At 28.3% G+C, this 16,191-nt stretch overlaps 1 protein-coding gene across 1 annotated transcript; it reads right to left on the minus strand.

Moving 5' to 3' along the window:
• Positions 1 to 6,830: 6,830 nt before the first annotated feature.
• LOC117919836 (probable 2-oxoglutarate-dependent dioxygenase At5g05600) lies at positions 6,831 to 9,779 on the minus strand. Its single transcript, XM_034837102.1, has 3 exons — positions 9,126 to 9,779; positions 7,370 to 7,700; positions 6,831 to 7,284 (listed from the first exon to the last, which is right to left on the minus strand). Exons 1-3 carry the CDS (start codon positions 9,629 to 9,631, stop codon positions 7,036 to 7,038), a joined length of 1,086 nt encoding a protein of 361 aa, XP_034692993.1. The 5' UTR covers positions 9,632 to 9,779; the 3' UTR covers positions 6,831 to 7,035.
• Between the last annotated feature and the right edge of the window lie 6,412 nt (positions 9,780 to 16,191).

Here is a 16,191-nt window from a genome sequence, read left to right on the forward strand (position 1 = left end):
TTTCATATACTTATTAGTCAAAGGTAGTCTCTATATCATGAAAAGGTAGTACCTTGACCAAAAAGTACATGAAATGTTAATTATTTTTAAATGGTTGCTTGAAATTTGTATTTTATAAATTTAAGTTTCTATTTTATGATTTTTTTTTTCATATGGGTATATATGGAAACACATTTTTCCCATTAAAAAATATAAAAAAAAAATTATTTTAGGGAATATCATGATGGATAAGATTGTTAAGATATTTTTACACAATTTATATTGATATTTCTACAAATTTTTATTACCTTGCGAATTGACATTCATCCTCTACTATCTTTTATAACTAAAATACCTAAAGAGGAGTAATTCTTGGAAAAATTGCATGCTTATCTCACTTGGTAGTCATTGAAAATAGCAAGAAAAAATTGACCGAGCCATAGTTGGAGATGCTTAGAAAGTCATGATTTGATCACTTTTTACTCGTTCTCGAACTTAGATTTTTAATGCAAATTTTAAGGGCTTAAGATTTAGTAAAGATGAGTTTGTATTGATTACAGGATTGAGTTTTGGTCCTCTTCTAAAATGTGACAAAAAATCATCACAAATAAGGGATGCATATTTTAAGGGAGAAAACAAGGTGCGTAATGATGAGTTAGAGAAAGTTTTCCTTTTTTAGGAAAGCTAAAAAAAAAAAAAAAGATGAATGAATTCAAAAACGAAAATGTGGTAAAGTTGGTGCTTTTATACTTTGTAGAGCATGTTTCTTTCTAAAAAGAAGGGAAAATTTTAATAGATACAGAGTGGGTTGCTCTTATTGATAATTTGGAGACTTTTAACGATTGTCCATTGGGGAGACATGTTATGGAGGATACTTTTTTGGTTTATAAAGGGCTTTGGAGAATCTGGTATCCAAATACCAAGATAACAAGAAAGCAAAGAAAGAAGCTACAGTGGAGGCCTATAATTTGTTGGATTTCCATATGCTTTCTAGGTTTGGGGATATGAGGCTATTCCACTTGTTGGATTGAAATATGCTACTTGTGTATTCGAGAGCAAGTGCTCCAAGGTCTATTAATATTGAAAAAGTCTTTGTAGAGTATAATGTAAGTAATTTCTTACTTTTAAATTTTAATAATACACTTTTATACATTGTTGTATTATTTTTTATTGACAATTAAACTTTATTTGAATTTTGTAACTATCTTTTCATTTGCTCCTAACACCCACATTAGAAGAGTATCAACAAGAGTATTGTAAGCATTTGGATAAACAATAAACATTAGTGGAAATGTTGCACCAATCAACTACCTTACAATTTGCCAAAAAAATAACTTTAAGTAACAAAAGGATTAATCTAAAATTGCAACATACGCTGTTGTTGTTGTGCTACAATGGCCGAAGAGACGACAAATGGTGCATGTGTCCCATCAATTGAGGTAACTTAATTTAGACTTAACTATCATAAATAATGCATGCATGTTTATTTATGGACTCGACTATAATAGAAAATGTTTACTCTATAATTAACATGTGGAACTTGAACTTAACCAGTGTTAAGTTCATTATAAATAAACTTGTAGAAAGTTAAGTTCAAAGGTATCATGAAAAACCTAAATTTAAGAAGTGTCTTATTTGAAAGTGAATAAACTAATCATAATATTTATTTTTTTTAATGTTGTAATTAGTAAATTCTTATTTCATTTATGTAAAATATGTCCAAAATTTATGGATGGAGTTTGTGAAATTCAGTCAAAACTCAAAGTCAAATTTTAGTCAAAAGGAAATTGAGGGACTTAACTAAAAAATGGATGAATTGAAACAACTTTTATTAGAAGTTAGTGACAAGTTTACTATATTTATATTTTCTAATACTTCAATGTTTTAACATTTGTTTATTTTCTTACATTTATTATTATTGTGTGGTATATACAACTTCAGGTTAAGAATTTGAATGGGGCACATGTTATGCATGACACTAGATTTACAAAATCTAGTACAAAGGAAAAGGACTACAATGTGGACTTTAATTTCCAAAATGAAATATTTGAGGATGTTAAGGAAGATGAAGTGGAGAGGACGACATTCCCCTATATGTGACCATTGGCATGTAACTTCTAAAGACTTTCAACTTGCATAAAAACGCATGACTAGACAACTAAAGGACAGTTATTCTAATAATGATCCGATTATTGATATTGTCAAGCTATTTAGTAACTAATTAGAGTAAAAAATATGTGCTCCAATGATACATAAACACTATGATTTATTGATGGTTTAAAATTGTTTTCAAAATTAGACATTTTAAGAGACATTTTAGAAATAGAAATAAATAATCCAATTGAAATACTAAATCATATAAAGAAATTAAATTCTTTTATAGATTTAGCTTGTAAAATATTATTAATAGTTACTTTTGTGGAAGGAAGTTTTTCAAAACTAAAATTAAGAAAATCTTATTTAAAAAAGAAATTTTTAATAGTTACTTTCATGGAAAGAAGTTTTTCAAAACTAAAATGAATAAAATCAATCTTATTTACGATGTAGAATATTATTAATGTTCCTTTAGTAGAAAGAAAATTTTCACAATTAGAATTAATAAAATCTTATTTAAGAAACACCATGTTACAAAAAAGAAAAAGAAAAAGATTAACTATATTGTTTATTAAAAAATATATTTTAATATACAAAACATTAAGTAATAAGTTTGCATCTCCAAAAAATAATAATAAATAAAATTGTATATTATATAAATAGATAAATAATGTTGTATAGATATTAAAAAAAAAGCCCAATTAAAAATTGTGGTGTAAGTCCCATTTCATATCAATTGGAAATTTTGTTATTTTAATGTTACGAATAATTAAATTATTTTTTAAATTTTACATTTAGGATTTAGTTTTACCATCATATGGAAGATTGATTATGAATCTTCATGTCTAAGAACATATTAGAAAAATCACTATTGAAAATTGGATTGATTGAGCAAATAGATGTTCTAAAATTACACATTGTCATATGATTTCCAAAGGTTCTAGACCTAGTCAAATGAATATTATGTTATGTTGATTGGTAAAATATTTAGTGATGTGAATTGTTGGTACTATAAGATTCGCCATGGATAATTTTTTAGATTTTAATATAATGGATGATAAATCTATTTCTACTCAAATAAATGAGTATCATCATATAAGTGATGTATCAAGTGAAGAGTTTGTTATGGATGAAAGCTTTTAATCTAGAGCTCTAAGTAAAAAAAAAAAATTACCTCCATAAGTAAAAGAAAGGAAATGTTCTGTCACATGGTGATTGTCCTTATTTAAATTGAGGAAACCAAGAGACCACCCTGTGACTCGATTGAAAAGGCTAAGGAAAGCATCTCGAAGGCTCATTTTGTTAGGTCTAAACCTAATGAATTCTCCAAATCCAATTATCAGCCTAATAAGAAATTTGAACCCAATTAAGTTCAAGAATCAAGGACATCAAATTTCAATAAAAAGAAGAAAAGGGAAATGTCATGTATGTATATCTTGTTGGAAAAGCACTTGGATTGCACTGTTATTCAAAATAACGGGTTAACAAATAATAAGAAAAACAAAGAAGTTGTTCGTTGTCCTTATATCTACTTTCACCTAGTATTCAATCTCCAAGATTAGATAACCTACCCTTAGGTAGTAGTGATCTTATACCTAGTTGAATTCAACAACAAGATTAGATACCCTTAGGTAGTAGCATTCAATAAGGTCTTCAAAATTCAACAACATACTTTTAGGTGCACTCTTAATACCTAGTTGAACTTTTGTTTAGATAACTCACTCTAATGGAAGAAAAAAAAAAAAGGAATGAAGAATAGAGAGAACCTAAGAAAACACTCAAAAAAAAAATTTTCCCTTTATAAAAATCTTTTAAATGTGAGATAAAAAGAGGAGTTCCGCTGGTAAATGCGCCAAGTAAAAAATATTAATTATGAGAATTTGAATATTTGTAACAGTTTACAATTTATTTTAAAAAGTTTAGTACATTTTAATGTAATCAAACCAACAATACCCTATATGGTTCAAATTTGGTGTGAATTGAGTAATAAAAATTGAAATGTATAATCATTGATGTCTTTTGGAGTTGAACCATTATATAGTGAAAGTAGATAGGGTATACAAGAATTTGGATGAAATAATTTTCTTGAACCCAATTTTTTTTTCTTTTTTTTTTGTTGTAAACCACTAATCTTACCACATGCATGTAACAATTTCAACCTTGACATGGGTACATGGTTTGACATATTTAGGTTATGTACCCTATCCTGTAATTGCAAAATTATAATAGAAAAGAGGCTCCACCTAGGGATGATAATGGGGCGGGTCTTTTCGGGTACTCGCCCCACCCCGCTCCTAATAGGACATGGTTTAATTTTAATAAACGGGTTTGGGACGGGTTTGAGAATTTTTTTAAAAACTCAGAGCAGGTTCGGGTATTGTCTTACCCTGTCCCACCCCGATTATATATAAAATTAAATTTTAAATTTAATTTAATTTAAATTTTAAAATTAATTTAATTAATTTTTATTTTATTATTTTTAATATATAGATAATAAAAAAATATTTTTAATAAAATAAGTTATAAAAAAATATAATAATTTAATTATTTATAAAATATTTTTATTTTAATATAATTAAAATTTTTCAAAAAAAAGTTAAACGGGGGTATGGGTACCCGCCCGCTGCGCCCCGTTTAATTTTTTAAATGGGATGGGGATGAGAATTATTTCAAATAAACAGGACGAGGTTGGGATGGGGGCGATCGCCCCGTTGCCATCCCTAGCTCCACCTTCACACACTTGTGTAAGTGGATATTATCAAATGTGTAATGCAACTTTTACACGCTAACCAATAAGGGCCATAAATCCATTAAGAACAAAATCCAACTTTACATGCCATGGTAAACACTACTTACACCATCACATCATGGAAAGGAATAGATAATAGTGTTTTGCAACCATTAAAGTGACTTTTTCATACCCATTGAACCTAATTTTTTAAATCTCCATTCACTTAGGTCGGGTTACTATCACAAATGGCTCATTTAGTTAGCTTTAATCTCATTCCTGTCAGCGTCTTTTCTACTAGCTTTCTAGCTAGTCCACTTGGTATGAGTCACCCGAGTTGTCCTTTAACCAATACACCATCTTTGAGAAATTATCTTATTCCTTATTTTTAGGTGTATGCTCCATTTTTTTTTCTTTTTTTGTTATATCTATAACCGTCTAATTTTCACACTATAGGGCAATCGATGAACTAGGTTTAACTCATAAAAGTATGTCTAGTCTAAAACTTCTTAGTCAATCAACCCCACTACTAGTCATGTCCATGGCAATGAACTGAACTCTATAATGAGCTTCTATGATACAACCCCACCATCTAAAATAAATGCATAGCCTTTAGTGGAGTCTAATTCATTATTGTCGAAAATCCAATTAGCATCACAATATGCTTTTCATACTTAACCATTAAAACGAAGACTATGATTCATGGTACCAATAAGAAATCTAAATACTCTATGCATATCTACTAATCTACCCAATGGTCTTTACTAGAATCATGAGTTTACCTACTTAGTTTATGCACCACATATGTCTGTATGTATGGTACAATTCATTAAACATCAACTATTACTATCTTGACCTTACCATACTCGAATCTAAAAACACTTCTATCACAACTCATTAAATATTACTATCTTGACCATAGCATGCTCAATTTGAGAAACACTTCTATCCTTATATTCTTTTTGAACTCTTTGTTTTTCAAACTAAAATTTTAAAAATAAAAAATAATTGTTTTACAAAGTGGTTGATATAAAAAATTGAAAAAAAAATGAAATGAATGAGAATAATAAATTCATGATCCATGAGATATATTTTGTATCTCTTAGAGTTTGATGACCCGAATTCGATTTGGTCTACCCGAGAAGTTCGTGGTGCGATATATATGGTGAAAAAAAAAATTATAAGATTTGGGGTTGGTGGTGATAAGGAAGGGATTAAGCCTATGAAGTTGATATATATATATATATATATATATATATCTTTTTTTTAGGGTTTTTGACGATTATGTTTTTGTTATAACCGCTCACAACTCTCCCTTCTTGTACAAATTTTTGACTTCGTGGATTTTTTTTTTCTCCATCTATGAATTTTTCGATTTAGGGTTTTTCACGTAAATCTGTATGCTCTTATTCTATTTTTTCTTATTATATATATTCTCGTTATTTCATAACAAAATAGCAATTGAGGATAATTTTATTTCATGTAAAAGGATATGAAAAATAGGTCGATAATATATCTTTACCATTTATCTTATGCTTTGTTTGGTTAAATATAAAATATAATAAGATAACTTATTCTATCTTATAATAAATCAAATATGAGATAATATATATTATATTATTTTTTTCTTTATCACATATTATATTTAATTAACCAAACATGATCTTACACTATTTGCTACACGAAGAGACAACAAAATTATAACTTTCGATTTATAAATTGTGGAGAAAATAGCTTCTTAAATATCAAAAACAATATTTGCAGACCAAATACAACTTTTATAAGTCTTTAAATGAAATTTTCAACCACAAATCTCATCCTTTGCCCATATGATTTGCTCATCACTGTCCAAACATGCATAATGCCAATTCTTTTAGCCATCACAGCCGTTATGTGTCACATTCTTCACCATACTTTTCATTAAACCGATTATTTCCCGTTAAATATTGTAGAGTTGGGTGGTTGGATATGATTAAATTCCCTTCCAACTCCCAAAGGAGCAAAAAAATAAATTCAAATGAATAGAATGAGCAAGATTCAAATCAATGTCTTGTTTATGGAAATATTTGAGCCCAATCATATTAGTTCCATGTGGAAGTAGTTACACAACCAAATTTGTCAACTAGCAGTTCACTTAGGAGGGAATTTTTTTTCACTAGATGCTATTTGATTTGACCCTTCAACTGCCACGGCTCAGCAATTACATTAATATAATTTACATGGATGATATTTGGCTATTGTGAACATTTGAGAGATTCTACTTGTGATTTACCCCAAAGACCACTTTGCCTAATGAAAAGCCTGTATTGATCGAACGTCATTGCTGAATATGATGCTGGTCGATCCTTGCTCACAAGCTTCTTAGCTGGTTCAATGAGCAAATCGCCCTTAGGGTTGTAGAAGTAGGCTAGTGAGACGCGCTCTTTTATGGAATTCACGATTACCCGATGCTCCACGCTCTTGTAAATTGCATTGCTTATCACCTGATTAATTGACCATGAAAAATAATTAATATCTGAATTTTGGAAAATGTGTACATGGATGTGGAAGAGAGAGAGAGACGTGTACCTGAATCTGATCCCCAAGGTTGACAATGAGAGCATCTGGAATAGGCTCAACAGTGACCCAGTGCTCGCCTTTACGGACTTGGAGGCCAGAAACGTCATCATCGGGGAGGAGAATGGTCATGCCACCGGGGTCAGAGTGAGGTGAAATGCCGAGGGTGAGGTCTGGTTGTGGGCACTTGGGGTAGTAATTCACCCTCAGGCATGCCCCAACGTCATCCCCTCCAAATGCGTTTTGGAGATGGTCCTCCTCTAGTCCAAGGTTCACCGATAAAATCTTCATTAAAATTCCACATAGCTCAACCACAGCTTTGCTGTACTCGTGCACCAGTTCCCTGCATTCATTTCCATCCATGAACCCTTTTTTTTTTTTTTGCCTTTACTACATTTTCAATATTTATATACTTTTGGTTTCAGAAAATTTGAAGGAAAATGCAAGAGAAATAAAATACAAAAGAAAAATAAAAGGAAAGAAAAAGTGAAGAAAAAAAAAAAAAAAAAGATTAAAAGTTGATAAATTATTTTTTTTATTATTTCAAACTCATTTTATTTATTTTAACTCATCAATATAAATATTAAATAATTTAAAAATACATAAATTTTTAATTAATTGTAATTATATTTGATATTTTTTATAGGTCAATCAAACATGAAAAAATCATTTTTCTTTACATTTTTTTTCTTTCCTTAATATTTTTCACGAGTCAAACATATTAGTCTCTCATTCTGAGAGGCTTTTAAACTTTAATAAATATCATTTTTTTATCGTATTTGGATGGGTTGCGTGTGACACTTTCCTATATAAAATTCAAACATATTTTTTAGAAGTAATGAAAATGCTTTAATAAAAATATTTTTCAAACATAAAATTCAATAGTTATTGTCCTAGAAAGATCCTTTTTCTGCCCTTATCAACTCCAGAGGTTGAGAGAGAGAGAGAGAGAGAGAGAGAGAGAGAGAGAGAGAGAGAGAGAGAGAGAGAGAGAGAGAGAGAGAGAGAGAAGAACTAAAAAAAGAAAAATCTCAAAACCCTTTCTATTTATATTTTGTGGGCCAAATTGGATTACAGAATACCTAAAACTGAAAAAGGCACTTCTCAAAATACTTTCTATTTCTATTTTGTGGGCCAAATTAGATTACACAGTACCCAAAACTTAAAAAAGGTCTTCCCAATTGGGTTAACCTTCTTAAATATGAGGACCTCAAATTGGTTACTATTATCAAATGTTTATCTTTTAAAATACTACATCATTCTATGATTGTAAAGTGAAGCCTTACAATACATCCAACAAAAAATACACCTTATTTTCATTAAATTAGAAAATTAGTACTTTTTAAATTTTAATTTATTAGAAATTTATTTGGTAATTTTAGTAGAGATATTTTAAAAGACTCAAAAAAAAAAAAAAACACCATGGTCATGTTTAAACCGACTTTTTCATAAAAACTTTTTTTTATTTTTTTGATAAAAAAAAAAAAGATTTAATAATATGCGTATAAATTCCAAAGCAAAAAAGTCATTCCGTACATTTGGTGGAATGGGTGGGGAATGGGAGAAGAGTGGACAAGTAGGATGCTATATATGAGAAGTGGAGCCCAAAGGTGCAGATAGGAGGATCTTAAACCACCAATCACAACTCATCTGCTCCAAGCACCAGGCCCACATGTTGTAGGCTTGTATAGCAGACAAACACGAATACAAATACCAAATACAAAATACAAATACAATGTTTAAAACAATCAGAAGTAGATTTAATTACCTGCAGGATTCTGGAGTAGTAGGCCACTTGTTCTCATCCCTTGCAGACTCCGGCAGATAGTTCAGAAAGAAGTAGTCGCTCCAGTCGAGCTTCGCACCCTTCTCCACCCCGAGACGGCTCCCATACCCTTCATATGTGGCGGGGGAGTTGGCGTACACCTGCTTCGCCTCAAGCGGGAGGTGGAAGAAGTCACGCCACAACTGGCGTATGCTTTTCATAAGCTCGGGTCTCACCCCGTGGTTTACCACCTGGAAAAAACCCCACTCTCTGCACGCGCCCGATATGCGGTCGAGGGTGGCCTGGCGGAGGCGTGCATCGCGGGCGGCCAACAGAGAGTGGAGATCAATAACAGGAATGTTGGCGTGAGTGGAGATGGGGGTGAAGGAGGGGCGGTCAGATGGGTGCCTGATGTATCTGTCTGGGAGGACATGTATGCCACTGTCAGATAGGGACTGCACCCGCACAATTGGCTCTGGCCAGCTCTGCAAACAGTTCATCATTTTCATTCCTAACCTCAAATGGAATTAACGTCAAAGCAATGGGGAGGGTGGAAGAGAAGAGACGAGAAGAGAAGAGAAGAGAGTAGAGGTGGAGTGTGGAGTATGTTGTGGGAGATGCAGCTACTTATAATGATTCGTCAGTAACCCAAAACGGCGCCGTGACCAATTTGATTTTCTTAAGCTTACCTCTTTACACAGCCTTATTATTAGCTTGTTGGGACTTCGAACTTGGGAGTTAACTTGTTCTTATTTATCCCTTTTTTAAAAAAAATATATTTTTATTTATTTATTTATTTTGGATGAAGAAGAAATTAAAAAAAAAAAAACAAGAGAGAAAAAGAGAAGGATTAAGCAGAAACTTGGAGGGGAGTGCTGGGTGCGCCGAACCCAATCGAGAAGGTGTTGGTTCCCCCAACTTCAGTTTTGGTGATGAGGCAGAAAAGGTGTTTTCAGTTTTTGGCACGTGCTTTTTTTCTTTTTTTAAAACATTTTTTATATTTGTTGTTTTATATGATCTGAATGATTTTTCCACTTTTAGGTGGTTTGACTGGCTTTAGGTATTGTGAGGTGGCGTTTGCCAAAGTAGAATACTTTTTCCACCTCTTTGGTCTTTTGTACATTATGAATGTCAAGGGAAACTATTCTTAGAATTATCCTTCCTCAATAATTGTGCCTCTCAATTATTTTACGATTGGATTTTAGCTTAAAAAGTGTTTTCCTTTTTAAAATAAAAATAAAAATAGAGGGTGTATTTGATGGTAATGTTAGAAAATATTTTATTTTTCTTAATACTTGAATGATAAATTTTTTTAAATGTTTGAAAGGTTAAAAAACATTTTATAAAATTACTATTAAAAGGATCTTAAAAGTGTGTTTGTTACTAATTCTAGAAAATATTTTTGACTTTTCTAACATTTAATTTTTAAAAAAGTATTAAAAAGACTGAAAACGCTTCTTAAAATCACTATCAAACTTATTCTAAAAGCTCATTTGACAGTGATTTTAGAAAGTATTTCTAATTTTTTAAATATTTAAAATTTTTTATTTTTCAAACATTAAAAAGACTACAAACACTTCCTAGAATAACTATCAAATGCATTCTAAGAATGCGTTTGATAATGATTTTAGAAAGTATTTCTAACCTTTATAATACTTAAAAAATTTCATCATTCGAGTATTAAATGTTAGAAACACTTTCTACAATTACTATCAAACGAACTCTAAGTATTTGACAAATTTTAAGAAACGTTTTTAACAAATCTAAAAAATCATTTATAATATTAAAAAAATCATTTATAGTGTTTTTTAAAGAAATATTTTGTCGATGATTCTCCTAAAAATATTATCTAACACATTGTTGATGTCATTTCATATAACTTTTTGTTCCATATTCATGCATATTTTGTGTCGTCAAAAGTTAGACAATACAATTTACAAAAAAAAAAAAAAAAAATTGTAAGATATTAAATAATTCTACGTTACTTCTTCTTTGCCCCGGTAAGTTGAAAAAAGATAAAAAAAGAAACAAAATTACTTTTTCATCTATCGATATGTTACATCAGATGAAACCTTAGAAATAATATTACTGCTTTTTTCTTTTTTTCAACAATCACGGTCATAACTAATACTATCATCTCACATCAACTACTTGAAAAGAGCACTTAATTAATATTCCACCTAACAATCATTTTCTCTAATGACCTTCCATTATGCCTAATAATCACATGCATGATCACAATTTAATTATTGAGTTAGACAATTATTGTTCAAATAGTGAATTACGCATGCAAATGGTCAATGCAATCCACAATTTTGGAATATTAGTTAAGAATTAGGTTTGGTTGATGCAAATTTGTGGTTTTAGTTTTTCCAAATGTTGGTTTACAGTTGGATCCAAAAATTTGGTGCTGATTTTTTTTTTAAAAGTAGTCTTTTCAATTCAAACAATGAAGAGTTTCTACCAATTTTTCTAACTTGTGATCTTTTTGAGGTTTTATATTTGAAAATAAATACAATTCGAAGATTTTGGAAACATAAAGAACTTACTATAACATAAAGTTGTTATCTATAATAATAATAATTAATAATATAGTTTGCTAAACTAATTAACATCTTAAAGAACTTTCTTCTAGTGGCCCCTTCAACCAATCCTTTAGAAGTCTTTCATTTTGATATTTGAGCACCTTCACTTAGTTTGTCTATGGGAGACTATGGATATTACATTCATTTTATGGATGATTTTATCTTCATTTTTTTTTAATATGGTAATTGAGTTTACTAAACTAATTAACAATTCAATAACATACTTGAACCGATAAATACATTCTCCCTTTTTCTTACACATTATTTCCCTTTGTCTCTAATAGTTTAAATTTATGGATCATTGGAATTGAACTTAGAGGTTGTTTGATCCTATGATTAAAAAATAATTTTTTATTTTTAAAAACAGAAAAGTGTTCTTAAAAATTCATAAGACTATTTGACCATTGTTATTTGTTTCCATTTTAAAAAATAAATAAATAAAGAACTATTTTTAGAAAACAAATAGAAGTTTTTTTCACCAATTTTTAAAATTTAAAGGAAAACAAAAAGGAATTTAAAAAACCCATAAAAGGTAAATAATATTAAACATGCTATCATTCTTTAAATAAAATTGAACATGATATTGTTCTTCTTCTCTTTCCATAATCCAATAATTGAAATTTATATATAAAAATTGGTTTATAATGACATTATTATTATTTTTTACATACAATCATATTTTTATAAATTTTTTCATTGAACTTTGAATTAAACGACATTTTTTATTGAATTTATTAATGAATTTAATTTTTTTAAAAATAAGTTGGAACTCAAAAAATTAATCTAATACTACAAAAAATAATAAAAAACAACTGACATATTATGAATCATAACTTTATTATTTCTCTTATGTACATAATTATATTTTGAATTTTCTTACTAGGTAAATAGATTTTAAATTAAGTGAGACATAATTAATAATTTAAATTCTTTAAGAAATGTTTTAATTTTTAAGAATAATTTGGAATTCCAAAAATCAGTCCAATTAGTAGTATATTAAATTAAAACATTCGAGAATACTTTGTTTGTAAATAAGTACTAAATATGTAGATGTAATTGAAAAATTATGTCATTTGCATGTTCAAAAAGTTAAAATTTATTCCTTATTCATTTTAGATAAAATATTATTAATAATTATTATTTTTAAATTATTATGAAATTTTGTTTTAAATTTTAAAAAAATCAATTGTTTTTACGAAGATATTAATCTCCATATTTTTTTTAACATATACTAAAAATAATATTTTAAAAACATATGACTTATAATTTTATTATAATTTACTATTTATCTTTTACTAAAAACTAGTTAATTTAAATTTATTTTTAATTACAAAAATAATTTTATTTTTAATAAGACTTGAATTAAATTTAATTAATATTATATAAATTAAATTACAATTTTTTACAAAATCGAAGTAGAAAAATTATTTTTAAAAGCAACTTATTCAACAAGTTTTTTTTTTCAAAAATAACTTACTAAACACCCTTATTTTTATAAAATTCTTAAAAAATATTTTTTATCCTTTAACTTGAAAACAATTTTTAAAAACAAGTATGAGAAAACATGACCAAACAAGCCCTTAATTATCATAATGCATGTGACATGGATAGTGGCAAATCATCTCCCCATAAATTATAATTGAGCCCAAGTTTTATAATCATGATTATGTAAATCTTGGAATGGACTATAATTAAGTCAAGATTTTCATGCCATTAGATACAACAATTATTATCTCTATTCTATTTTTGGACAAATTGATCCGATTGAACCCAAACCTAATCCAATGTTTGAATAGAAGTTTAGATAGGGGTGAAGGTCACAGAAGTCTAACTCTTACCCAATTTAATATTTTCTTGCAATTGTATTAATTTATATTATTATATAAAAATATTCATATTTTCAAATAATTTTAAAGACAAAAATTATAAATTTTAATTATATTATGTATTATTATAAATATTTTTAAATAAGAATAGATTTATTTATTCTTATTATTTTGAAATAATATACCATTTATTATTTAGATTTTGATACCGTCCAATCTCTAACCTAACGTTTTCAACTCAATCCCAAGTCAACATTATTTTATTTAAAATTTAAATTCAAATCGAGTTTATTATATACATATAAACGACTCAAATTCAAACTCGAATTTGAATTTAAATTTCAAATAAAATAATATTGACTTGGGCTCGAGTTGAATACGTTAGGTTAGAGATTGGACAGTATTAGATCCTAATTTTGAGACTTTATTACACTAAGTTGTCTTAAGTTATTGTTATGTCGTATTTTTTTATAAACTCAAGTAATACAAATGAATAATTTATAAGTTGACAATATGGTCCCTATTTTTGATAAAGAAAGTAAGATGTGCGAATAATTTAAAAAGTTGAAAATGTGGTTAGTAACTGTATATGATTGAATGGCAAGAAAATGGAGACACGAAATAAAGAATGGAAAAGAAGTGGAGCGACCAAGCAGCTATCGATCTCAGGGTTGATGAAAAGGAATAGGGGGTCCCCTAGAGGCTAGATAAACTTTGGCCGACATTATTGCCATCGTCAATATCACACTACTAGACTTTGGGGGTTTTAGATTTTGCGTCACTTCCCTCTATCTATATAGCCCACGTGATAACCATTCCACAAGATTTTTTGCTCCCCAACATTTGAATTTGAATTTGAATTTGAATTTGAATTTTACTAGTACGTGAAAAATTAAAATTAATTTTTAATTCTTATTCCCCATTCTAGGATTTTAAATATGCTAATTATTCTTATTCCTCATGCAAAGGGATGTTTATAAAAATAAAAATAATTTTTTTAAAAGGGATTTTCTCTTTATTTGAATAAAAAAATTATTTTATATTGAATAAAATTTCATAACATCAAACTTGTACAAGAAATTAATGAAATTTTAAATCAAAATTATTGTACTAAAATCTAACTTTTAAGTTAATCACCAAATTGCAATGATGGTCAAAACTAAGGAATTATTCAAACATTTTTATTCTTATTTAAAAATTTAAATATTTTAAAAAAAAATTGAAATACATTATTAAGTCAAACTTATGTTATGATTCATTTGGCATTTTTATTTCTTTTTTTTTCATCCATTTCTATGACATGATCAATTTCTTTCCCAAAATAGTGGTGGATTATTTATTTAGCTTATTTTATTTTATTTTTTATTCCATCTATCCTTTATCATTTTCATTGCTAGCTGAAAATTAAGTGAGTGATAGCATTAGCAATGAGGTCATAAATTGGCTTATTGTAGTGTCATCTTCATACTTATCAAGAATTTTCATAGTCTTTGTGCATTAAATATTTGCCACAGATAACTAATTAAGGATATTTGCTTATTTGTGGAGCTAGTTATTTTATCTTTCTTTATTTGGTATCACTAGAATAAGAAAGCTAACCGTATCATTTAATATTTGAAAAAATAGATGAAATATCTTTTCTTTTTTTTAAAAAAAAAAAAAAATCTTCTTTTCTTTTAACTGCTTGGTCCACATGCAAAACAGGTGAAATGCTAATATTGTTTATATATATATATATATATATATATTTAAATTTAATTTTTTAAATTATTTGATGCGATTATAAAAATATAATTTTAATTTATTTTATGGTTGTATTTGAATATATTTTGTGTCATTATTTTAAAATAGTTATATTTATTAAACGACTACATTAAGAGTTAAAATATATCCATTTTGTTAGAAAGGAGATGAGATATCATGCAAGTTAGATTAACTAGTTGTATAAAAAAATAAAAAATATATCAAATATTTTATAGATGTCAATTTTATTTATTGCTTTGAAATGAAAACTACTTAAAATTGTAATTAATGATATATATTTTACTTATATACTTTGGATTCTCTATCATAAAAAAAATGATTGAATTTTATTAAACTAATTATAGAAAGATACTATAAATAAATTACAAACATTATAAAAATGATTTATTACACTTTTAACTCCTAACCTATAGTGTGTTTTGCACATTGCCCCCTCGAGTTTAAAATCAAGCAATGTATCATCCTTACTTTATAATTACATGTAAGGTACATTATTGGAGTGACAGTGTTACATTTTTGGATAAAAGGTATATATACTCTCCATGTGACCTATTTAAGTGAGGGCAAAAATGTAATTTTACAACCAAAACAAAACTTCTTCAACCCTCCTTTCCTCGTCATTTGTTCCTCTCCTCTTGTCGTTCCTCTTGTTGAATCCCCAAATTGCAACTAAAGCCCTAAAATCCCAACGAAGCTAATGTAGGCATCGAAAAGTTGACGTCGAAGAGAAGATATGGAGTTCAATGATATGTTTTGTCTTGCAATTTCTTTAGTAGCTAGAAAAATCTCAACAAAGAGGGTTAGGGTTAAGGTTGGGGTTTGTTTTGTTGTTTAAAAAAAAAATTGGTGAAATTTTTTTTTTCGCCAATCCTTAACCCATTGCATATGATGGGA

The sequence above is a fragment of the Vitis riparia genome, chromosome 8, assembly GCF_004353265.1.
Source record: "Vitis riparia cultivar Riparia Gloire de Montpellier isolate 1030 chromosome 8, EGFV_Vit.rip_1.0, whole genome shotgun sequence".
In the NCBI taxonomy this organism is placed as follows: Eukaryota; Viridiplantae; Streptophyta; class Magnoliopsida; order Vitales; family Vitaceae; genus Vitis; species Vitis riparia.

Bases quoted from the DNA above. Each gene is read 5' to 3' on its own strand.
- LOC117919836 (XM_034837102.1), bottom strand. From the start codon at position 9,631: ATGAAAATGATGAACTGTTTGCAGAGCTGGCCAGAGCCAATTGTGCGG. The intron at 7,701-9,125 runs GTAATTAAATCT...AAATGAATGCAG, and splicing joins ACTACTCCAGAATCCTGCAG to GGAACTGGTGCACGAGTACA. The intron at 7,285-7,369 runs GTACACGTCTCT...TCAATTAATCAG, and splicing joins ACCTTGGGGATCAGATTCAG to GTGATAAGCAATGCAATTTA.